This window comes from Trichomycterus rosablanca, chromosome 21 (assembly GCF_030014385.1).
Source record: "Trichomycterus rosablanca isolate fTriRos1 chromosome 21, fTriRos1.hap1, whole genome shotgun sequence".
NCBI lineage: Eukaryota > Metazoa > Chordata > Actinopteri > Siluriformes > Trichomycteridae > Trichomycterus > Trichomycterus rosablanca.
Window position 1 is genome coordinate 15,514,463 of NC_086008.1, and position 25,193 is coordinate 15,539,655.

The window sequence follows — 25,193 nt, forward strand, 5'->3', positions numbered from 1 at the left end:
GTTATGCAAAGAGAAATCCATATACATCAACTCTTTGCAGAAATGGCACCGGTTACCAGAAAAAAAGCTCCAAAAGTTTTCAGTGCCCACTTAGTTTGATATTACGTTCAAGTGATTGTGTTAAATTGATAAAAGTGCTAAAACCACCCCCTCAAAAGCCTTAATGTGTGTTTATTCTGGACATAGCATGGCTTTATTGGTACGTTTATATCACTTTTACAATTATTTGAATGTATTAACTAATGCTATGGATTACGCCTGGTTCACACTACACGATTTTTGTCCTGATTTTCGCTCGCCAACTGGTCGGTGCTAGATTTGCCGGCTTGGGAGCAACTCGCCGTTCGCTCGGCGATCAAAACTCGGCTCTCAATCGCTATGTATGAACTACCCAACAACTTGACCCGACTGCCTCGCCGAGCGCTCGGCGACCGGATCTAGTTTTCTAGCATGTCAGATATCTGATCCGAGTTGTGCGACTGGCAGTGAGTGCTATGTCGAACAGCCAATGAGAACGCAGGATAGTGTGAGGGGAAACACAGGAGAGGAGTGTAAACAGGTGGGACAGGGGCGTAATATAGTTTATATCAGAATACACCGGCGCACACACGTTTTACAGTATCTCTGACCTCATTGCAAAAATATTTATTAACCTCCAACTTAAAAAACAATCCCTGCTGCTCGTGTTGCCAAATCCACTCAGATTCATTTATTTTTTCTCTTTGATTTTATGCTGCACATCAGCACACAAACGCTTGTTGACTTTTTGGACGTGGTATCATTAAACCCCTCGTCACTTCTCACGAGTGTTTTTGTAAAAAAAAAAAAAAAAAAAAACATAGTTTGGGAGACCAGAAAAGCTCGCCTGTGATTCCAGTTGGTGATAAATCGTGTAGTGTGAAACCCCCTATCACCGATCAGTCGTGTAGTGTGAAATATACACCGACTGAAAGACTCCAGAGTGCAAAAGATTCAGTCGTGTAGTGTGAACTGTACAGCGACCCGACAAATCAGAAAGTCGTGTAGTGTGAACTTCGCATTACGTTTCATCACTCTATAAGGAAAGTCTTTGTGGGCGATTGTTAGTGAAATGAAACGGATTTTGAGTTGGCCCAGTGATAGCGCAAGGCTTTAATCGTGTTCTCTGATTGGCTGAATTTTTCATCTTTTTACTTGTGATTGGCTCATTAGTCAGGGGGCGGGCGGATTGTTTTGCGCATATGATGTTAGCAGGCTAAGCTGACGTTTTGAAATTCAGTTCAGAGGTAAAGTGCAGGCTTAAGGTTGGATTTGGCCCCGTAAACTGTTCTGTGAGTTATTATTTATATAGACCAACGGTGGAGGCAGCATGGCTTCAGGTGGAGAGTAAGTAACATTAATATGTCGTAATAAGCAAACGCATGTATTAAGAATATATACATTAATATTTTACTGCTAACTTGAGTTAGCTCGTTCGCTAGCTACCGACGCAGTTTAGCATTTTGTAAGCAAGCTAGCTTTAGTGGTTCTGTCACTAAACGGATCTGTTATACGCGGTTGCTTCAAATGTTCTGTCTATATGAGTAGTTAATTCTTTAATTTTGAAGTTCATTATTCTTATTTGCGATGTAAACATAAGTAACGATGTCGCTCGGTTAGGGTCTCGCTCACACAGTACTGAGTCATTCTCTTAAGGCTTGGGCCTACCGGCATTGAACATTGTAAACTGTACCAACCGCTGTCATTGTTTTCCATTGTGATACCAACTGATCGTAAATTTTACTTCATTTGATCAGTGTTTACTTTGGTTATCTCTTTTATATCACTTTATTAGCATTAGCTTAACAGTTCTTGTGGTAAACATGCTACAGTGTTGGTACTGTTTGGCTGTACGATTCTTTTCTGTCATTTCTGTGATGGCAGGTCACAATAAGAACCGACTCTGTTGGCTCGCAAACATCACTTTGCGTGGTAACATTGCTAGAGTATTTCAATAACTGGCTGTGATGTCATTTATATGGTGGATTTTGCATTTTTAACCTTTTTAGACATGTTTGTAAAACCTTACAACAGTTTATATTTCACTTTTGATCGAACATTCCGAGCCGTTTGACTATTAAAAAGACTGTTCGGCTCGAGTGACTCGGCCCACACGAGTCGACTCGTTTGCGAATGACACATCTGTAACGCTAGCTAGCATTCTAGTACACAACATACAAATTATTAAAGATATGTTTAAATTACCGACATATTTAGTGCGAAATAAAATACCTTAATCAAAATCAAAGCATTTTTCTTTTCATAGTCACTGCACTTTACTACTACCGTGCTAGCGTGTTGTCATTTTTGTTGGCTGCTGAAGCTAGTTAGCGTTAGCTTGCTTTCGTAGCATTTGCTGTGTCATTCGGACATCTGAAGTATTAGCTGGTGAATGAAGCTAATCCTTACCAAATGAGAAAGTTTGCTATAATTAACCAGATCACAGCACGATCCAGATCAGTTTATCTTTTCTTACTTGTAGCGCACGGCTTAGATAACGGATAGATGTGATATTTACAATACTACACTTAATAAGGTGCTTTTAGAGTTAACGCTAGCTAATGCTCTGGTAATTGCTTTCAACAGTGGTTAACACGGATCAGCCGTTTGGTACTGTAGCCTGTAAGCAAATACTTATTTAATTTATTAATTGGTAAACAAATGTATACCCCCAAGTTAAGTCAGTTACCGATTTTCGTACATGTTTGGAATAAAATGCTTATTTGAATGTAGGCCGTGGAGCGATATCAGACCTGCGCCATTTATCTAAGACTGTAACAGATCGTGTTCTCTGGTTGGAATAGGTACAGCACTGTTTAAAGCAAATAAGATCAAACCTTTTTTTGTAAAATCTTGGCCTAAAAATTCCAAACTTTTTAAATCATGATTTTTACTTTTTTTTGTAAAATTTAATATTAATTTAATTTTCAAGTGTAATTTCATTTTCAATTTCATTTTATTGTTATTAGGTACAGTGATACCATTAAACTCAACCTTAGTTGGTTCTGGGAGTGACGTTGAGTTTAAAAGGCGTTGAGTTTTAAGGTATTTTTTTCCCCCATAAGGATGTTTGGGAAACCTGTTAATGCGTTTCATGGTCCTGTTGAACTGCATATATTTTAGGCTAATGTAAAATAATGAGGTCGTTTTTGACACTGATATGCTAAAAATAACACAAGTATAATATAAAAACACTGAAATACAATTTAAAAAACAGTTAAAAATCAATCACAAATACAATAAAACTTGCACTTTACCCTTTATTGTTTTCTTATGCTTCTTAATTAGTGGAAAGAACTTACAAGCAGTAATAATAATTCAATTTATTTATAAAGCACATTTAAAAGCCAAAGCAAACCAAAGTGCTGTACAGCAGAATATATACACATTTATTAGATTAATAAATGTGGAATAAACAAAGAATAAAAACAGCAGGAGTAAATGAATCACCAGGTTAACCACCTTCATATGTCAGAGAGAAAAGGTAGGTTTTAAGACAAGTTTTAAAAGCATCAATCGAAGTCTGGGATTTAATTCCAGGAGGTAGTGAATTCCACAGGGAGCACCAACTGAGAAAGCACGGTCACCCTTGTGTTTTAGGCAAGATTGAAGTACATTTAGTAAAGATTTGTTTAAAGACCAGAGTGTCCTTTGTGCCTTATAGTGACATAACATGTCATTGATGTACAATGGGGCCCTACCGTGAAGTGCCTTAATTTTTCATTTAAAATCCTACTCTTTGTATTTAAGAGAGGTTTAGTGTTTCTATGACGTTCTTTTAATACATTGTCACTTTTTTTTTAATGATAAGCGTTTTAGACTCTCTTAAAAGCTGATTCTTACAATTTCTCAGAACCCCGAGCCGTAACAGAAGTTTAAAAGTGAAACAGGAGAAACGCAGCTGAACACAGATACATGTGGAGCTTTTAGAGTGAGTTTGACGGTTATTCCACACACATGCAGATTCGTCTCATGTTCGCATGACATTTTACGACACCGTTCAAGCCAAGTGCTGAATAAAGCAGCAGTTGCACACGCGCTGAGTTTAAGGGTACAAATTTCCCAAAAGATTTTGAGTTAAGGGGACGTTGAGTTACAAGGTACCACTGTATCTTTTAGCAGCACTATCGTATTTGACTTACATACGTATGGTATAAAAACCAATATATAAATCAAGGTTTCGCTCTCACTGTAGTAATATACTATTATTTAAAGCCACACTAGCTTGTAAAAAATTTTATTCACTGCAAACATCACTTGCATATCCTTTTTATTTTACACACTACAGTGGACCAAAACATGTTTTAAGCAATTTCCTAACACATTGCTGAAGTTTTCATGCTATTGTAAAATTAAAGTGTTTTTACGCCCACCTAAAAAAAACAACATATTAGCAGCACTGTTATATACCATGTTATACCATTCGAATTGTGGTCTGTTTCTTTTCCTGGCCTCATCTTGGTCAGGGTTGCTATGGGTTTGGCATCACCAACATAACACCAGTCCACTGCTGGTCAACTTGCACATTCACTTATTCATTAATTGTGATGGGGCATCTAAAATTGGGCAGTTTTGAGTAGTCCATGTTTTGCATGTTTTTGTGGTTGGTTAAATCCTGTAGAAGGTCTGTGGTGAACATACACCAATCTTCACAGACTAAGACTGAATGTGAAAATTGAAACCATATGTTGCTATGTGGCATCTACTTGCTGTATTACCATACTACACTACCTTACATACAGGGAAGTACCCTGCATTACAAGTATGTAAATACTTGCTTATTCTATTTCCTACTATATTAAAGTTGTTACAGAAATTCATTCACAGTTCTGTGCTGTATTTGAATCAATGTTAAAGTATCAAGACATGTCTTGGTTATTATTGTTAAATGGTCAAGACTCACTATGTCAAATAGCTGATGGTTTGGACATGGTAGGAGGCAGGAGTTGCCAACTTGCTCTCTTGCCTTTAAGGGTTTTCCTAAATCTCTTTTAAGAAGATTTCAGCATGGTTTCAGTATGTCATTTTATAAGAATGTAGGTCAATGGCTTTTAAATTGTATGACCAAGAAGATCAAATGAACTTGAAACTACTTTGCTTTGTTACTGCAATACCATTCGTATTCACTAATGAGCCATGGTGGGTCTGGAAACACTGGAAGCATACCAAAAACACCCTTAACAGTCCAACCCAGAGCGTCTCATTGTTTGTGTGTTTGGTCTATCTTCACAGATCCAAAAACGATGATCTTTCTACTGCTATTTTGAAGCAAAAGAACAGACCCAACAGGTTGATTGTTGATGAATCCATCAATGAAGATAACAGTGTGGTCTCCCTCTCTCAGGTATGCCCTTGATTTGCGTAGGTGTTACTTGTGGTAAAATGTATGAACTTGACAGTTTGCTTTTACTGGTTTCATATGCATGATAAACTAACATTTCCAGACACTACCTTTCTTTAAAAGCACTATTCAGAGCCTTAGATAAAATAATGAACATCAGTGTAGTGTGGATTTGGAAAATGCAGGTTTTTGAAAATTGCTAGACATTTTTGACTACTCTCCTAGTCTGTTTTTAATATCATTTTGTTATTTGTAAGCCATAAAGCTTTGTAAGGCTTAAAGCTCACTGGGAAATAATCAAATATTGATGATTGATTGATGATTGATTGATTGAGTACATTATTAATCCCCGAAGGGAAATTGTGGAAATATAAATATAGGGAATTATCTAGCCTCACTAGTTACTTGAAGTGGGCAAGCCATCACTAGAATGTTATAGCCATATATCATGTAATGAAGTACTAGTTAGTGTAATTACTAATTATATAGAGCACAATATATGCTTTGGTATGCAGTCAGGAAGCAGTTGTGCAATGTCTGCCTGTTAAAACCGGAGGTGAAAACACTTGTACTTTTCTGTTTGATTTGACCATGTCAGTTAGGTGTACATCCTAAGTAAGCGCACAATAAATGCAATGGCTTGAAGTGTTCAGTTACTGTAGGATTATATTTTTTATATAGGTAAAATTAGACATGATTGATTTTTGTCTGAGGAGGTAATGGCCTGTCCAGGATGTTCCTGCCCTGTGCCCAGTGTGCAGGATGTAAAGTGGTTGGTGAAAATAAATGAATAAATAACAACATTAAATAGCTGTGCTGATCACATTTGAGACCACACAGTCTGAGTAAATGTATGTTAAACAGATCTGTACCTGCTGCCATTACAATTCCAGAACTTAAATTTGCCGTTTGCATTAAACAGTGTGCTGTTGGGCAAGATAAATAATGCAAAAAGTACATCAGAGCATTGAGAGAATCCAGAAAAAACTAAAATTTATAGTAGAAGATTAAGTTTGTATGCTAAAGTTTAAGATGTTTTGTGCTGTGGATTAGAAAGTTTGTGAGTTTCAGATACTAAATCTTTGTTGCATTACAGCTGGCATGGTAAGTCTTGTTACAATTATAATTAATTGACCAAAGAAGGTCTGGTTTGGGCAGCATGCATAGTCAATATAGACAAGTTTGTTATATTGTAAATGATGTATCTTTATATAAAATTATATAATGCGAGTTATATGTTTTTATTGTGAAAGGTATAGTCAAATATAAGAAACTGACTACCCATCCATGCCCAAGGAATCACATACTAAAGAGATTTCTTGATCTAAGAGAAAGCTACCTGTCACACACCATTGTGTACACAGATGGCGAATCGAGTAACAGTAACTGTAAACAGACAATTCACAAACGGTAACATCTTGCCCCATCATAGCTCAGCCTATACAGTCAAAGCCCTACTCATGGCACTAAGTCTTATACACACAATGCAGCAAACCAAAACATTAATTTGCACTGACTCCGAGTCTTGTTTACAAGCATTGGACACCCTTACCCAGGACCACTCAATAATAAACAACATGCTGGATCAAATAAAAACAAAACTACAACATAAGAGTATGCTGGAATTTGGCACATGGCTGTAAACCGATATCAAGGCAGACATATTAGCAAGAAAATGCACATTTGACAGAGTGCCTGATTACCCCCTACTTCAGGAACATATGGCAAGCGGAATGGGACCCTCAAGTCAGAAACAAACTGTATAAAATGTGTCTCACCGTACACACCCAAAATTAGAATTAAACCCAAAAGCGGGTAGATCAAGTGACCGTCTCCATGCAGCATTGTCCACACAGGTTTGGCACATCTTGTGGGGGAAGGGGGGAGACCCTCCTCTTTGTGAGATTTGCCACGTACTCCATCTGTCACACCTATATATATAAAATATACCCTGACACAACAGTGGTCTGCTTTGCTGGTGACCCAATTGAGTTATGCATGTTCAATGTACCCATGTTTAGGCCAAGATGGACGAGCTTCAGCTGTTCAGAGGAGATACTGTTCTGCTCAAAGGCAAGAAGAGGAGGGAAACTGTTTGCATTGTGCTGTCTGATGACACCTGCTCTGATGAGAAGGTCCGCATGAACAGGGTGGTACGCAACAACCTCAGAGTGCGCCTTGGAGATGTCATCAGGTAATTGCACTTCATATATACATAAATATATATATACGTAAATTAGGGCTGTCATTAATTGCATTATTAAATGCGATTAATGTGTTAATTTTAATTGCGATTAAAAAAAATGAAATGAGAATAAAAAAATGTTGTGCTTTAATACAGCAACATTGTGTTTATACTGTATAATGATAACACAGGTCTTTTTCTAGTTTGTGGCAGTGATAGCTCAGTGGTTAAGGTACTGGACTAGTAAACAGAAGGTTGCCGGTTCAAGCCCCGCCACCACCAAGTTGCCACTGTTGAGTCCCTGAGCAAGACCCTTAACCCTTAATTGCTCATAGTGTTCAGCTCATTGTGTAAGTCGCTTTGGACAAAAGCGTCTGCTAAATGCTGAAAATGTAAATGGTCATTAGTTACAAATTACAGCTGCCACTGCTACATTTTGCAAAATATAGGGTGTTTTAAATAATAATTTTTGTTTTTTGTCAAATAGCATGAGAAATAATCACTAGACAAAATTACAGTTATTAATTGATGCTTTAATATCACCTTTGGTCTGGGCAAACCTTTGTCTCATCAGGCATCTGCGCGCACGGATACGCATTACAGGCAAATTGAGCTCAGACTCAGTCTAAAAGCCCATGAACTGTACATGTCGTGGGAACATTACAAACACTAGTGTTAAATGGATCGCAATGGACTAGATTCTTTACCATAGATTACGATGTGGGTCTACATGACATTATATGTGTTGCATCTAGAAATGGTTCATATTAGTACCCTGAGCACCTGTTTTCAGGGGCAGGATTATGAACAGCAAAACATCCTCACTTTTGCCAGATAATGTGAACAGACTTGTCATTTTAAATAACTGGTTGAAAGATGGGTAGCTGTTAACAACTCTATATAGGCATTGACTGGCTTTCTAAAAATAATTTGAATAAAATTTTTTTATTGGTTTTCATAAAAACATTTTCTTGCAATAAAAATGTGCATAACTTCAAATTTTGCTTAGTTATTGTGTGTCCTTAGTGTTTGCAGTCGATTAATCATGATTAATATATATATAGCTTTGTCTTAAAGCTTTTCTTATTCATCTTAGAAATATAAAATATTCAGTATAACATTTTACATATGTTTTTTTTCCCCTCTGTATCTTTCTCTAGTATTCAGCCTTGCCCTGATGTAAAGTATGGAAAACGCATTCATGTTTTACCTATTGATGACACAGTTGAAGGGATCACTGGAAATTTATTTGAGGTCTACCTCAAGCCATATTTCCTTGAGGCTTATAGGCCAATCCGCAAAGGTACGAATAAAAACAAGGTTTAATTGTTATTGGGCAGTTTTTTTGTGATTATGTTAAATGCCGTTTTGTTTCTCCAACAGGTGACATCTTCTTGGTGAGAGGAGGAATGCGTGCCGTCGAGTTTAAAGTGGTGGCGACTGATCCCAGCCCTTACTGTATAGTGGCTCCAGACACAGTCATTCACTGTGAGGGAGACCCAATCAAGCGTGAAGTATGTGTAACAAAATCTAGTTTTCTGTGTAAAAGTTTGTGTTGACCGTAAAATGATTTGTACCATTCTTAAATTTTTGTCAAGCTAGCCGAATGCACTGCCTATAGCCACGAGAAGCAGCACCACCAACCTTAATACAAATATTCAGCCACACCAAAGCAGTTGTTCCTCTTTAACAAAGCAAAAAGTGCACATCTGAGGGCCACCAGACAGCAGATTCATCCATTCAGTGATGAGATGAACAGTACCTCGTTCCCTTAGCAACGAAGCCCCCTCATAACCATTTGTGCCATTAAAATAGCCTACAGTCCAGTGAGAAATTATTTGCAGATTCACGATTTGTCTTTTTGCACATTTTCCACATGTTTCAGAGCCTCAAACTACCTCTAATATTCGACAGAGAGAACCCAAGTAAACACAAAATACAAAATACTGAATGAAAAATGCTGTTCAGCCTGTTGTGGCCCTATTTGGAAAAAGTAATTGCTTCCTTAGGTATTAAATCAACCAGATTCAACTTGCAACTGGGTTCATATTCATTAGTCACACTTGGATCTAAACATGATTACTGCCACAGCTATTGAACTTGAACATCACTTAAATAGAGCATGTCTGAGGCCCTTAACCCTCAGTTGCTCAGACTGTATACTGTAACTGTAATGTAAGTCGCTTTGGATAAAGGCGTCTGCTAAATGCTGAAAATGTAAATGTCTGGAAATGTGAAGCAGGCAAGAAGGTCTCAAATTGAGTTGCAAGCACAGATGTGGTCTTGAAATGGAGCCTTCCAAAAATTTTGCCAAATGTATTGGCTTCTCTAAAACAGGAGGAAACAGGAATGGGTATCTTATTACTGCTGCAGTTACTGACCTGCTGAACAAGAAATGGTTGAGTCCCGGATAGTAGTGCGCGACTCTCCAGATGCAACACTGCTGTCTGTGAAGCTCTCTGACAGTTCATGTGTACATGTGTTGTAGAGGGTGCATTATAGTCTCATTTGGGGAATAATTGTACACAACCAGATTGGGCTTCTCATAGTCCTACACACCCAATAATAGCCCAAAAAGTAAAGCAACTGAAAAGCTGTGGTCGTGACAAAGTTCTTCTGGATCCCTGGACACTGCGGCCTTAAAAAAAAGAAAAGAAAAAGCAGACTTGGCAGCAAAGCAAACTGTAACGTCCCCGCTCCAACAATGTCCTTACCCACCATCTGATCTCAGTCCAGCTATAAAAAGCATACACCGCAGAAGCTTGGCAAAACGAATGGGAAACGCATACCAACAACAAACTATATGAGACCCACCCTACCATAAATGCTGAAAGAGTTCAGTACCTCAAAACAGTATGGGAACAATGTATATACACAAGATGCGGCATAGGACACAACAAATTGACCCATACATACCTGCTAAAAGGAGACCAGGCCCCCACTTGCCCCCTCTGTGGATCAAATACTTTTATTAAACACATCCTCTATTCATGCCAATAAATAAACACCATCAGAACACAATTCTACAATACGAACAGCTACAAGGATCTTCACATCAGTATCCCCTCCCCCCAAAAAACTGCTTAAATTCTTGAAATCACTTGCAATTTAAAACACCATATAAGCTAGACCCTCATAGTCACACAAACACTCTTAACCACCATACGCCCCTGAAAAAACTTTGATGTTTAAATAATCTATTAGCTAGCCATGATAATAACAAACAAACGACCAGATTGGAACTAAATGGGGGACAATGCAAAAAATAGAATTAAAAAGTGCTTTATATTTTAGATCCATGCAAACTAAAGCAGTTGAGTAAAAAGCCTATGACAACTGGCGTCTTGTTTTTAATACTAATATATGTATTGTGTGTTGCCAGGATGAGGAAGAATCTTTGAATGAAGTAGGCTATGATGACATTGGAGGTGTCAGAAAGCAGCTGGCCCAGATCAAAGAGATGGTAGAGCTGCCACTCCGACATCCAGCGCTTTTCAAGGCCATCGGTGTGAAAGTATGGAATATGCTTTGTAATACATTACACATGTTTCAAAGTTATAAGTGATGTTGGTGTAAAGTGTAAAACTTTGGGGGTTTTTTAATGACAGCCTCCACGTGGCATTCTGCTGTACGGACCCCCTGGAACTGGAAAAACTCTCATTGCTCGTGCTGTCGCAAATGAAACTGGAGCCTTTTTCTTCTTAATAAATGGTAAAAACTATTGTCATCATTAGGGATGTAACGATTCACGATACTGGGTTCACAATACGTTTTTTTCCCCCATTTTTTTTTTTTTTTAAACAAAGTGAAATTGAAGACAAATTATGACAAAGTTCCCTTTTATTATTTCTCTTTTTTATTATTTCTCTTTATGCCCTTTTATTTTTGGTACAAACTATGCAAAACAATGCTGCACATTTCCTTTTTTGTTTAACAAAAACTGAAATGAAATAAATCCTACATTAAATAAATAAATAAATAAATAAATACTACAAATAAAGTATCTTCACATAAATAAATTTGGCCAAAAAATTTCCGAACCTGGCAACCCTGTAGTGACGTCAACCAGGCGAGGTGAATAGTGCTAGTGCCCTCTGCTGTTTAAAGTGAATATCGATTCATTATACATGTAAATCAATTTGAATTGTTACACATGTGAATCGATTTTTAACTGTCTTGTGGTGCATCATTACATCCCTAGTTATCATTCATGATCATAAATATAGCAGAATACATTGCATTGTTTGTGTGTGATTACGTTTAAGACACATGCAGGTTTTTTAACTTGTGTTTCTGTTACTGTAGGTCCTGAAATTATGAGTAAACTGGCTGGTGAGTCTGAGAGCAACCTGCGTAAAGCATTCGAGGAAGCCGAGAAAAACGCTCCTGCTATCATCTTCATTGACGAGTTGGATGCCATTGCACCCAAGAGAGAGAAGGTGAGATCATGCAGAATTTGCCTGAACCTTTATTTTTATAGCACATTTAAAAGACAACGTGTGTCAACCAAAGTGCTGTACATTAAAGTCAAGTATAAATACCACTCAACTATGCAACATTTAGCAGATCATTAACATACATACACAATAACATACATACGCACCAACATATAAATAAAATAAAACCACTAAAACAAAGATAGCTATGAAAGATCGAGTGTTTATAGTCACGCTCCTTGCAGTAAGCTAACCTGTCTTGTGCTTCGTCTCCAGACTCATGGTGAGGTGGAGAGACGCATTGTGTCTCAGCTGCTCACCCTGATGGACGGGCTGAAGCAAAGGGCTCACGTCATTGTCATGGCTGCCACCAACAGACCCAACAGCATTGATCCGGCACTCAGAAGATTTGGTACGCCTGCTGGATTTCGCATCTTTAAATCATAATGTTAGGCCTGCAATTCTAAAATATTTTGCCCAATATCATTTGTCTATTCAGATTTTTTATAAGACACAAGTCTCAAAATACGAGTCCGAGTCAAGTCACGACTCTTTAGGCTAGAGTCCAAGTCAATATAATATACATGAAACATATTGGAAATGTAGCGTAGAAATAAACAAATAATATGTACGTTCGGATAAAAAACAACAGATTAGCAACTGTATTTAGCCGTTTTACTTAGTGCCTTTACTTTTCTAGTCATTGTGCAAATGAATATAATTTCTGTAACAAGAAGGTACCAGTTAAAAGCTTAAACTGATAAGTTTTGTTTTCATTGCAAAACAAAAGCATGCGATAAATCACAGCACAGCGGCCAAAATCCAAAATGTATAACCGTGTGTCCCATTAGGAACATAATCCGTTATTTTGTAAATGTGTGCTGCTAATTAAAAACCTCCAAACTTTTCCCATTTGTGAAGTAAAACACTAACTCGTTAGAAAGCCAATCAAGCGTTTCATTGACGCATCTGTGTGATGCAACCTGAATAAATGCAAATAACAGCATTTCTTACTAAAAATTAAAATAAGGTGTGATTGGTTCAGAAAGTGGTCATTCAGCCATTTGTGCCAATTCTGTATAAGCGTTTCATTCACCTTAGTTGTTTCTGTGAAGTGCACTATGTAGGGTATTCCACCATTTCGAGTGAGATTCCAATCCAAAGGTAAAGAAAATGTTCAAATGAAGTGAACTTCAAACTGTGTAGGGAGTAGGGAGCGACGCTTCATCACTACGCCAGAAGTTGGCTGTAACATTTACCCATTGTGTGAGCATTATTAGAGAGCAGAAAATTACATGATCAGAATGATGTCAGATCGACGTTTTATTCATCTTTAATAAAAACTTGCAGTAATGTGAGAATAACCAGTGACCGTCCAGAAACGCTGCACAATCCGCCAAAAACACAAATGTAGCTTGTTAACTTTTACACTGTTAATCACAAACAATAAACAGATGACATCACAAAGCGGCTGTACGATGATAAAATCAGGTTTATTCCCAGATGACATCACAATATGATAGACGGCTGAACTTCAGTAGTTTAGAAAGTAAAGAAACGCTCAAAGAAATTTCGGTAACAAGAAGCTGTAATGTACGTGATGACGTCACAGGGCGTCCGAATTAATTTGTTTAACCTGCTTAAGGTCTCATAGTCAAGATCACGTGATCAGTGTGTAGGGAACACAAGGGCACTCAATAGGAACCATGTGGCTAGGGACTCTTGTTGTTTGAGTCATTTTTTTGCGAGTCATGAGTCGAGTCCGAGGCATTTGAAACGAGTCCGAGTCGAGTCTGAAGTTGCTGTGTGTGCGACTTGGCGTTGCAGACTTGACTCCCCATCTCTGCTAAAGATATAATTGTATATTATATTTTGGATCATCACTAATCCAATTTAAATCATAGGAGGGGCTGTTCTGTGATCTTGAACTTCAGTAAATCCCAACAAAGAAGGAAAGGTTTAAACAGTTGCGTTTTTTAGTAAACACTGGGAATCCCAACTTTTCCTAAGGGGTTTATGCATTGCTAATTTTCTTTAAATTGCTTTAGTAATTGTTTCTCCATCAGCATTTAAATGCACACAAAGGAGGAAAAAATACCTTGTGTTTGAGAGCTAGTGAGAGTGTGGTTATGTGCCTTGCTGCACTGGTGTGTGAATTAGCACAGTGGTTAATTATATCATTAGCATTCAGCTAATAATCAGTGCTAAAATGTTCCAGTCTCCAAATGTCATAAATACCACTCACTGAACTACATGTTTTGGGGTCTGTGTTTTGTGCTGCCTTCTTGTACTTAGAGGCACTTAAATGATGCTTACTGTGCTTCCTTGTCCTAATGCACACGTAGCAAGGGTTCAGTGGTTCACTGTACAAGGCCATAAGCTCCAGAGTACTTATATGAAGGAAACGATTTTAGTGTCACAATATTTGTTTTTACAGTCTCTGGTACTTGAGTGTCCAAAAATATGTTGTTTTACAGTTTTGCTATAGAGTAGCTGAAATTCAGGATTATACCCTTAATAATTCAGGATATATTAATCAGCACCCTGGTTTGATGGTATGTGTTAAGTGTAAGATAAAAGGCCATGCATCATATATCATTCTTATTACACCACCTCTGTGGACTTTGGTATTTGATGAAGTCAGATTACTAGTGAGTTTTGTTTATTTTATATAAATGGACGCTTGCTCCAACATGCTGATAGAAGCCATGTGTGACTAAAGTTAAATAATCTGCTTTCTCTTCCTACAGGACGCTTTGACAGAGAGGTGGATATTGGTATTCCTGACGCAACAGGGAGACTGGAGATCCTCCAGATCCACACCAAAAACATGAAGCTTGCTGATGATGTTGACCTAGAGCAGGTAAGTGATTTTTTTTTTAAAGGTCCTGAATGATGTCTTTTAGTGCAAGTCTGGAATGTTTTTGATCATCTTTCTCTAATGCATTTCCTAATGTCATGTGGGAATGTGTGCAATCAGCCAGTTCAGCCTCTCAATCCAAATTTCAATTCACTACTCTTATCTTCATGCAAGCTTGAGCTTTGGACTGTATTCAAAACAGCTGTCGTCTCAACTGCACAGACTTAAAATTGCCTTCAGGACTTGGCATTACGTAACTCTTCCTTCTGGATAATAGCAACCATCAGCTAACCATCGGCAACAAAACGACTCATAACATCTCTAATCCAGTAGTTCCATACCATCTGTCCATATTTAAATCAACCATTACGGCTTACACCTCAGGAGAACAGGAGCGCTCTACAAAGTTCACCCCACCATGGCAAGAAACAAAATCCACTGTCCCAAAAACCGCTGAGAACAAACCATATATACAAGATGCCATATAGGACACACAAAGCTCACCCACTCCTACCTACTAAAGTCAAGAGTGAGTCAAGAACCATGGTTAAACACCTTCTCATTGCCTGCTAGGTGAGGAACCACACTAATATAGGACTAAATTCACCTACAACAAAAAACTTTGTCTTTTCCAACATTTTTAGAAGCACAGGGTCCTAAAAATGCCTACTATTGACCATCTATAGAAACAGAAATTACACCCCAAACCTTTGAAATATACAATTAGAGTAGTAAGTAAACCTCCACTGAGACTCCTCAAAGCCAGAACCTATATCCTGCCATGAAAATAGCCTAGTAGCTGACAGTGTAAAGTAACAGTGTGGAAATGTACAAAGAAACCCTATCCGAATGTACTTACCAAAAACAAGAACAGTTAACAGGATTGTAAAACAAGTTTAGATTTGCATTTTTCTTTTTAGGAGTGTGTGACTAAAGCACTGCTATAAACTGTATTGCATATCTGTGTGTTCACCACTAATGAATAATGTTTGGCATTCAGGTTGCCAACGAGACCCATGGCCATGTGGGAGCTGATTTGGCTGCCCTGTGCTCAGAGGCTGCACTGCAGGCCATCCGTAAGAAGATGGATCTCATCGACCTGGAGGATGAGACTATTGATGCAGAGGTCATGAACTCTCTGGCTGTCACCATGGATGATTTCAGGGTATGTACACTTTTTTTTTTTTTTTTTTTTTTTACTTCTGATTATGTATTAATCCAAAAATGTCAAGTCAACTTTATTTATACAGTGCTTTTTACAATAGACATTGTCTCAAAGCAACTTTACAAAATCCAGGACCAACAGATACAAAAACAGTCTTGGGTGGCCTGGAGGATACTTTAAATAAATACACGATTTACACAAAAATGTGTTTGGATGTTAGGTTTTATGAAAGGTCAACCACCACTGCAAGTTGCCATTGTTGGTATCTGAGAAATGCCTAAAAGTTCAATTGATTGTTCAGTTTCTATAGTAAGACACTTGTTTTATATATTATTATAAATAAGTTCATGTTGCTTTGCAGTGGGCCCTGAGCCAGAGCAACCCCTCAGCTCTGCGTGAGACCGTGGTTGAGGTGCCTAACATCACCTGGGAAGACATTGGTGGACTGGACGATGTCAAGCGAGAACTGCAGGAACTTGTTCAGGTAGCATATTTTACCTCACTGTGTGCTTTCTATTCAGAATCCTGGAATTCAGCCTGCCTGTGATTGGCGTTTTAATGAACTACTGTTTGTCTCTCTTGTTTTAGTACCCAGTTGAACATCCTGACAAATTCCTGAAGTTTGGTATGACCCCATCTAAGGGTGTGCTGTTCTATGGACCGCCAGGTTGTGGTAAAACCCTCCTGGCTAAGGCCATTGCTAATGAGTGCCAGGCCAACTTTATCTCCATCAAAGGTCCTGAGCTGCTCACCATGTGGTTTGGAGAGTCCGAGGCTAATGTTCGGGAAATCTTTGATAAGGTGAGGGCCTTCATCTAGAGCGCAGTGGCATTGTAAAAGGGCTGTGTGTATATTATTTATAATTTATATTCACTATGCACTCTTTCTCTTTCAGGCCCGCCAAGCTGCCCCATGTGTGCTTTTCTTTGATGAGCTTGACTCTATTGCTAAGGCCCGTGGTGGAAGCGTGGGTGATGGTGGCGGAGCTGCCGACCGTGTCATCAATCAGATCCTAACCGAAATGGATGGCATGTCCAGCAAGAAAAATGTTTTCATCATCGGTGCCACCAACAGACCCGATATCATTGACCCCGCCATTCTCAGGCCTGGTCGTCTGGACCAGCTTATCTACATCCCCCTGCCTGATGAGAAATCTCGTATGGCCATCCTGAAGGCTAATCTGAGGAAGTCTCCCATTTCCAAGGTTAATAAAAAAAACTAAATTTATGCAAATTAAATTACATTGAACTATCCTCAAGGGTATATCTCACTTAGGAAGTCATATTGCTAAACTTTGGAATGCAACAAACAGTTCTTAACCTCTTGTTTTCTCATTTAAGGATGTAGACCTGGATTTCCTTGCCAAGATGACCAATGGCTTCTCTGGCGCTGACTTGACCGAGATTTGCCAGAGAGCCTGCAAGCTGGCTATTCGCGAGTCTATCGAGAATGAGATCAGAAGGGAACGCGAGAGGCAGACAAACCCCTCAGCCATGGTAGAGATGTTTAATATGTCATTTGTGGGGGGGGCTATTTATTCAGGCCTTATTTTTGGTGCAGTAAACAGTTACTACTATACCATTATTGTTTATATTCAGGAAGTGGAGGAGGACGACCCAGTGCCGGAAATCAGGAAGGACCACTTTGAAGAGGCCATGCGTTTTGCTCGACGCTCTGTCAGTGATAACGACATCCGCAAATATGAGATGTTTGCACAGACCCTTCAGCAGAGCAGAGGCTTTGGTAGTTTCAGGTAAACAAGCTTTAATTTATAGTCCATAATCACCGAGCGTTTATCACACACACACACACACACACTCACTTACTAGTGTCTTTTCATACTGTAGTTCAAATTATATAGTGGTTGGCGCCCAGGTGGCACAGCGGGATATTCCACTAGGACACCAGTGCAGAGATTCTGAACTCCTCGGTTTGAAACTCTGCGTTGCCACCAGTCGGCTGGGTGCCATCTAGCGGGCATAATTGGCAGTGCCTGCAGCAGACATGTTTCCACTAGCGTGGGGTCTTTAAACGCTGTGTAAGGACCCTAGAGAGGTGCCTGTGCAGAGTGCATAAGTGAAAAGGGGTTCCACTAAGGGCTGTGTGTGGGTCGGAGGAGGCGTGAACAGCAATATACCCACCTCGACTGCAATCAGGGATTCCCCCAGCAGCGGAAGACCAATTGACTACTCTAAATTGGGAGAAAATGGGAAAATGCATAAATAAAATAGAAAAAAAATATATAGTAGAGTGGTTTAAGAGTGAACAAAGTACATGCACTTAAGCAATCATAAGGTTGGAGCCAGAGAGAAGCATGATGGTGGCAGCATTATGCATTAGGGCTGTTTTTATTTGGTTGGAACTGGGGCTTAGGTAAAGTTGGAGGGAATTAAATATCTATTTTGGTGCAAAACATTCAGAACTTGGCTATAAAGCTGAAAATGAAAAGCATTAAAAAAGCCCAAAGGCCGCTCAGGTGGTGCAGTGGTAAAACACGCACTAGCACACCCAAGCTGGGATCTCGAATACATCGTATCGAATCTCAGCTCTGTCTTCCGGCTGGGCTGAGCGGGCCACATAAACAACGATTGGCCTGTTGTTCGGATAGGGTGGGATATTAAAAAAAAAAGCCGGATAGGGACTCTCTCATAACTAATGCTATTGCTGGCTGATTGATGGCGCCTGCACGGGAAGAGAGAGCTGTCAGGGTGTGTCTCTCCGTACACAGTGCTGATCCGTATTGCACTCGTCAAAGTGTAGGTGACAAAATGTATACGGCTGCTACCCACGTGTCTGAGAAGAACGAAGCTAACCCACACCCCCTCAATCAGAGTGGGGATCGGCATTGGTGGAGAGGAAGCATGACTCAATCGGGCAATTGAACGTGCTAAAAAGGGGGGAAAATGCATTTTAAAAAAATAAATAAAGATCAGCAGTGTGTTGTATAATTCCCTTAACCTGATTCTTTTTTTTTTTATATAGCAGTAAGAATTGTTTTTAAAACACACTTATGATTGTGTCTTCTTAAATAAAGTGTTTGGCTTAATCAGGTGTCCTGTAGAAACAATTTAATTCCAGCACCATGTCTGCCAGAAACCATGTGTAGCAGTCGCCTAGCTGGTCCTTCATATTTTTGTACATATGAAGCTAAGCCAGTGAATGTGAAGTGGCTTTTATCTCAGTTCAATGAATTCTAAAATTCTTTTTTTTATGTAAAACATGCTTTTTTTTTCTCCTCACTGTTTAAGTTAAAGCCCAATGATTATCAGTGTATTAACCATCAAATCCTCTTTCTTAGATTCCCCTCCAGTAACCAGGGCGGAGGTGGACCGAGCCAAGGCTCTGCAGGTGGCAGTGGAGGCAACGTGTTTAACGAGGACAACGATGATGACCTCTATGGATAATTCAGAAACCTGTGGCCACATGGCTGTTCTCTTTTTCTCCATTACTGGCCACCATGTACAAAAGAAGAAAACCAACCGATAAATTCCACATTTTTAGGACTCTGTGCTTCTTTGTTTTTCTTTTTTTTTATATATTATCCTCCTCTTCCTCCTCCTCTTCTCTTCCCCATTGTTGGAGAAAAGCATGTAGCTGCTTGTATTTTGCGCTGGTTTGTGAAAGGATTATTACTGCAGATCTTATTGTAATGTGGTTGGGGCACATTGAACTTAATAAATAATATGGTTAAGTGGCTTCATTTCTCCTTAACTTTACAGTCTATACAAGCAGCTTCAGTGACAGGGTTCGATGCTAGCCTGTTAAGATTTCAAAATAAAATTCATAAAAAATGCAGTAATTAGCAATTTTCATTTTTTCCTTTAATGTAGCATTTAATGTATTACAAGTTAAAATGTTTAAAAAAAAAATAATAATAAAGTTCTCAAATGGTCCCAACTTTTGTCAAGTGAATGTTTAGTTGTGTATGTTTTTAATTCTTTTAAAATTATATATATATATTAGGGCTGTAACACGATTAAAATTTTTAATCTCGATTAAAATTTTTAATCGTGTGACAGCCCTAATATATATGTATTCATCTCAATTAATCGCAAACTAATAATTAAGCCAAATTTTAAGTTATGTACATTGTTATTGCAAGAACGTGTTTACCAATAAAACATTCATAAACTATGATAAAATTATTAAATCTAAATTCATTGTAGAAAGCACATTATCTGACAAAAGTGAGGATCTTTTCCTGTTCATGACCCTGACACTGAAAACAGGTGCACCAACCATAATGTTTTGATCTAATATAAGGCATCAATAAAGCATCAAAACACAGATATGATTATTTCATAGATCTATTAAGAAAACCCTTTAATACTGTGTTTGTGCAGAAAGAATACTGGGAAATACTGTTCTAAATTACCATTTAAACACCTATAAATATCTGAAACGGTCAAGTTAGCAGACATTATCTATAAGTAATTGACTGTAGCTATATAAAAAAAGTGTTAATTAAAACAGTCCATATAAATATCTGATACGAATGTGTTTTTAGAAAACTACAAACATCACAAATATAAATCATGTTTATAACCATGTGATAGAATAAGCTGAATAAACTGTAGAGATGAAACATCACACAGAGTTTCACTTTTTATCGGAGGGGGAGGAGGCGGAGCTACACGGTTTTGATGGACAGGTCTAGCAGCCAATGGAAATACTCGTTACAAAGCTTGCGTGATCACACACACACACACACTGATCAGCCATAACATTAAAACCACCTCCTTGTTTTTACACTCACTGTTGATTTTATCAGCTCCACTTACCATATAGGAGCACTTTGTAGTTCTACAATTACTGACTGTAGTCCATCTGTTTCTCTGCATGCTTTGTTAGCCCCCTTTCATGCTGTTCTTCAATGGTCAGGACTCTCCCAGGACCACTACAGAGCAGGTATTATTTGGTTGGTGGGTCATTCTCAGCACTGCAGTGACCCTGACATGGTGGTGGTGTGTTAGTGTGTGTTGTGCTGGTACCGGTATGAGTGGATCAGATACAGCAGCGCTGCTGGAGTTTTTAAATACTGTGTCCACTCACTGTCCACTCTATTAGACACTCCTACCAAGTTGGTCCACCTTGTAGATGTAAAGTCAGAGACGATCGCTCATCTATTGCTGCTGTTTGAATTGGTCATCTTTTAGACCCTCATCAGTGGTCACAGGACGCTGCCTATGGGGCACTGTTGGCTGGATATTTTTGGTTGGTTGACTATTCTCAGTCCAGCAGTGACAGTGAGGTGTTTAAAAACTCAATCGGCGCTGCTGTGTCTTATCCACTCATACCAGCACAACACACACTAACACCACCACCACCATGTCAGTGTTAATGCAGTGCTGAGAATGATCCACCACCTAAATAATACCTGCTCTGTGGTGGTCCTGACCATTGAAGAACAGGGTGAAAGCAGGCTTAAAAAAAGTATGTATGGAGAAATAAATGGACTACAGTCAGTAAAGTGCTTCTATATGATAAGTGGAGCTGATAAAATGGACAGTGAGTGTAGAAACAAGAAGGTGGTTTTAATATACTATATACAGTGTATCACAAAAGTGAGTACACCCCTCAGATTTTTGCAAATATTTGATTATATCTTTTCATGGGACAACACTATAGACATGAAACTTGGATATAACTTAGAGTAGTCAGTGTACAACTTGTATAGCAGTGTAGATTTACTGTCTTCTGAAAATAACTCAACACACAGCCATTAATGTCTAAATAGCTGGCAACATAAGTGAGTACACCCCACAGTGAACATGTCCAAATTGTGCCCAAATGTGTCGTTGTCCCTCCCTGGTGTCATGTGTCAAGGTCCCAGGTGTAAATGGGGAGCAGGGCTGTTAAATTTGGTGTTTTGGGTACAATTCTCTTATACTGGCCACTGGATATTCAACATGGCACCTCATGGCAAAGAACTCTCTGAGGATGTGAGAAATAGAATTGTTGCTCTCCACAAACATGGCCTGGGCTATAAGAAGATTGCTAACACCCTGAAACTGAGCTACAGCATGGTGGCCAAGGTCATACAGCGGTTTTCCAGGACAGGTTCCACTCGGAACAGGCTTCGCCAGGGTCGACCAAAGAAGTTGAGTCCACGTGTTCGGCGTCATATCCAGAGGTTGGCTTTAAAAAATAGACACATGAGTGCTGCCAGCATTGCTGCAGAGGTTGAAGACGTGGGAGGTCAGCCTGTCAGTGCTCAGACCATACGCCGCACACTGCATCAACTCGGTCTGCATGGTCGTCATCCCAGAAGGAAGCTGACGCACAAGAAAGCCCGCAAACAGTTTGCTGAAGACAAGCAGTCCAAGAACATGGATTACTGGAATGCCCTGTGGTCTGACGAGACCAAGATAAACTTGTTTGGCTCAGATGGTGTCCAGCATGTGTGGCGGCGCCCTGGTGAGAAGTACCAAGACAACTGTATCTTGCCTACAGTCAAGCATGGTGGTGGTAGCATCATGGTCTTGGGCTGCATGAGTGTTGCTGGCACTGGGGAGCTGCAGTTCATTGAGGGAAACATGAATTCCAACATGTGCTGTGACATTCTGAAACAGAGCATGATCCCCTTCCTTCGAAAACTGGCTCAACTCATGGCAGTTTTCCAACAGGATAACGACCCCAAACACAACCTCCAAGATGACAACTGCCTTGCTGAGGAAGCTGAAGGTAAAGGTGATGGACTAAACCCAATTGAGCACCTGTGGGGCATCCTCAAGTGGAAGGTGGAGGAGTTCAAGGTGTCTAACATCCACCAGCTCCGTGATGTCATCATGGAGGAGTGGAAGAGGATTCCAGTAGCAACCTGTGCAGCTCTGGTGAATTCCATGCCCAGGAGGGTTAAGGCAGTGCTGGATAATAATGGTGGTCACACAAAATATTGACACTTTGGGCACAATTTGGACATGTTAACTGTGGGGTGTACTCACTTATGTTGCCAGCCATTTAGACATTAATGGCTGCGTGTTGAGTTATTTTCAGAAGACAGTAAATCTACACTGCTATACAAGTTGTACACTGACTACTCTAAGTTATATCCAAGTTTTATTTCTATAGTGTTGTCCCATGAAAAGATATAATAAAATATTTGCAGAAATGTGAGGGGTGTACTCACTTTTGTGATACACTGTATATATATATAGTGGGGCCAAAAAGTATTTACAGACCTGTAACTTCTTCTTTAAGAAGCTCTTCTGTCCTCCACTCGTTACCTGTATTAATGGCACCTGTTTGACCTCGTTATCTGTATAAAAGACACCTGTCCACAGCCTCAAACAGTCAGACTCCAAACTCAACCATGGCCAAGACCAAAGAGCTTTCGAAGGACACCAGGAAGAAAATTGTAGACCTGCACCAGGCTGGGAAGAGTGAATCTACAATAGGCAAGCAGGTTGGTGTGAATAAATCAACTGTGGGAGCAATTGTAAGAAAATGGAAGACATACAAGACCATTGATAATCTCCCTCGATCTGGGGCCCCATGCAAGATCTCATCCCGTGGGGTCAAAATGATCATGAGAACGGTGAGCAAAAATCCCAGAACTACACGGAGGGACCTGATGAATGACCTGCAGAGAGCTGGGACCAAAGTAACAAAGGCTACCATCAGTATACACACTACGCCGAGACGGACTCAAATCCTGCAGTGCCAGGCGTGTCCCCCTGCTTAAGGCAGTACATGTCCAGGCCCGTCTGAAGTTTGCCAGAGAGCATATGGATGATCCAGAAGAGGATTGGGAGAATATCATGTGGTCAGATGAAACCAAAATGGAACTTTTTGGTAAAAACTCAACTCGTCGTGTTTGGAGGAAGAAGAATGCCGAGTTGCATCCCAAGAACACCATACCTACTGTGAAGCATGGGGGTGGAAACATGCTTTGGGGCTGTTTTTCTGCAAAGGGGACAGGACGACTGATCCGTGTTAAGGGAAGAATGAACGGGGCCATGTATCGTGAGATTTTAAGCCAAAACCTCCTTCCATCAGTGAGAGCATTGAAGATGGAACGTGGCTGGGTCTTCCAGCATGACAATGATCCCAAACACACCGCTCGGGCAACGAAGGAGTGGCTCCATAAAAAGCATTTCAAGGTCCTGGAGTGGCCTAGCCAGTCTCCAGACCTCAACCCCATAGAAAATTTGTGGAGGGAGTTGAAAGTCCGTGTTGCCCAGCGACAGCCCCAAAACATCACTGCTCTAGAGGAGATCTGCATGGAGGAATGGGCCAAAATACCAGCTACAGTGTGTGCAAACCTGGTGAAGACTTACAGGAAACGTTTGACCTCTGTCATTGCCAACAAAGGTTATGTTACAAAGTATTGAGTTAAACTTTTGTTATTGACCAAATACTTATTTTCCACCATAATTTACAAATAAATTCTTTAAAAATCCTACAATGTGATTTCCTGGATTTTTTTTTCTCATTTTGTCTCTCATAGTTGAAGTGTACCTATGATGAAAATTACAGACCTCTCTCATCTTTCTTAGTAGGAGAACTTGCACAATCAGTGACTGACTAAATACTTTTTGGCCCCACTGTGTATATATATATATATATACAGTGTATCACAAAAGTGAGTACACCCCTCACATTTCTGCAGATATTTAAGTATATCTTTTCATGGGACAACACTGACAAAATGACACTTTGACACAATGAAAAGTAGTCTGTGTGCAGCTTATATAACAGTGTAAATTTATTCTTCCCTCAGAATAACTCAATATACAGCCATTAATGTCTAAACCACCGGCAACAAAAGTGAGTACACCCCTAAGAGACTACACCCCTAAATGTCCAAATTGAGCACTGCTTGTCATTTTCCCTCCAAAATGTCATGTGACTCGTTAGTGTTACTAGGTCTCAGGTGTGCATAGGGAGCAGGTGTGTTCAATTTAGTAGTACAGCTCTCACACTCTCTCATACTGGTCACTGAAAGTTCCAACATGGCACCTCATGGCAAAGAACTCTCTGAGGATCTTAAAAGATGAATTGTTGCGCTACATGAAGATGGCCAAGGCTACAAGAAGATTGCCAACACCCTGAAACTGAGCTGCAGCACAGTGGCCAAGATCATCCAGCGTTTTAAAAGAGCAGGGTCCACTCAGAACAGACCTCGCGTTGGTCGTCCAAAGAAGCTGAGTGCATGTGCTCAGCGTCACTTCCAACTGCTGTCTTTG

General features: G+C 39.6%; 1 protein-coding gene across 1 annotated transcript; it reads left to right on the forward strand.

Annotated features, from left to right (window-relative positions):
* Positions 1-1,257: 1,257 nt before the first annotated feature.
* vcp (valosin containing protein) lies at positions 1,258-19,917 on the forward strand. The gene is made up of 17 exons (XM_063018240.1): positions 1,258-1,365; positions 5,251-5,362; positions 7,381-7,553; positions 8,705-8,847; positions 8,928-9,058; positions 10,927-11,058; positions 11,153-11,255; positions 11,850-11,983; positions 12,257-12,392; positions 14,731-14,843; positions 15,841-16,005; positions 16,367-16,489; positions 16,594-16,806; positions 16,901-17,209; positions 17,346-17,501; positions 17,604-17,758; positions 19,304-19,917. Exons 1-17 carry the CDS (start codon positions 1,349-1,351, stop codon positions 19,407-19,409), a joined length of 2,421 nt encoding a protein of 806 aa, XP_062874310.1. The 5' UTR covers positions 1,258-1,348; the 3' UTR covers positions 19,410-19,917.
* The last annotated feature ends 5,276 nt before the right edge of the window (positions 19,918-25,193 follow it).

Coding starts and splice junctions, on each gene's coding strand:
- vcp (XM_063018240.1), top strand. Junction 5,363..7,380: donor GTGTGGTCTCCCTCTCTCAG/GTATGCCCTTGA, acceptor ACCCATGTTTAG/GCCAAGATGGACGAGCTTCA. Junction 9,059..10,926: donor GAGACCCAATCAAGCGTGAA/GTATGTGTAACA, acceptor GTGTGTTGCCAG/GATGAGGAAGAATCTTTGAA.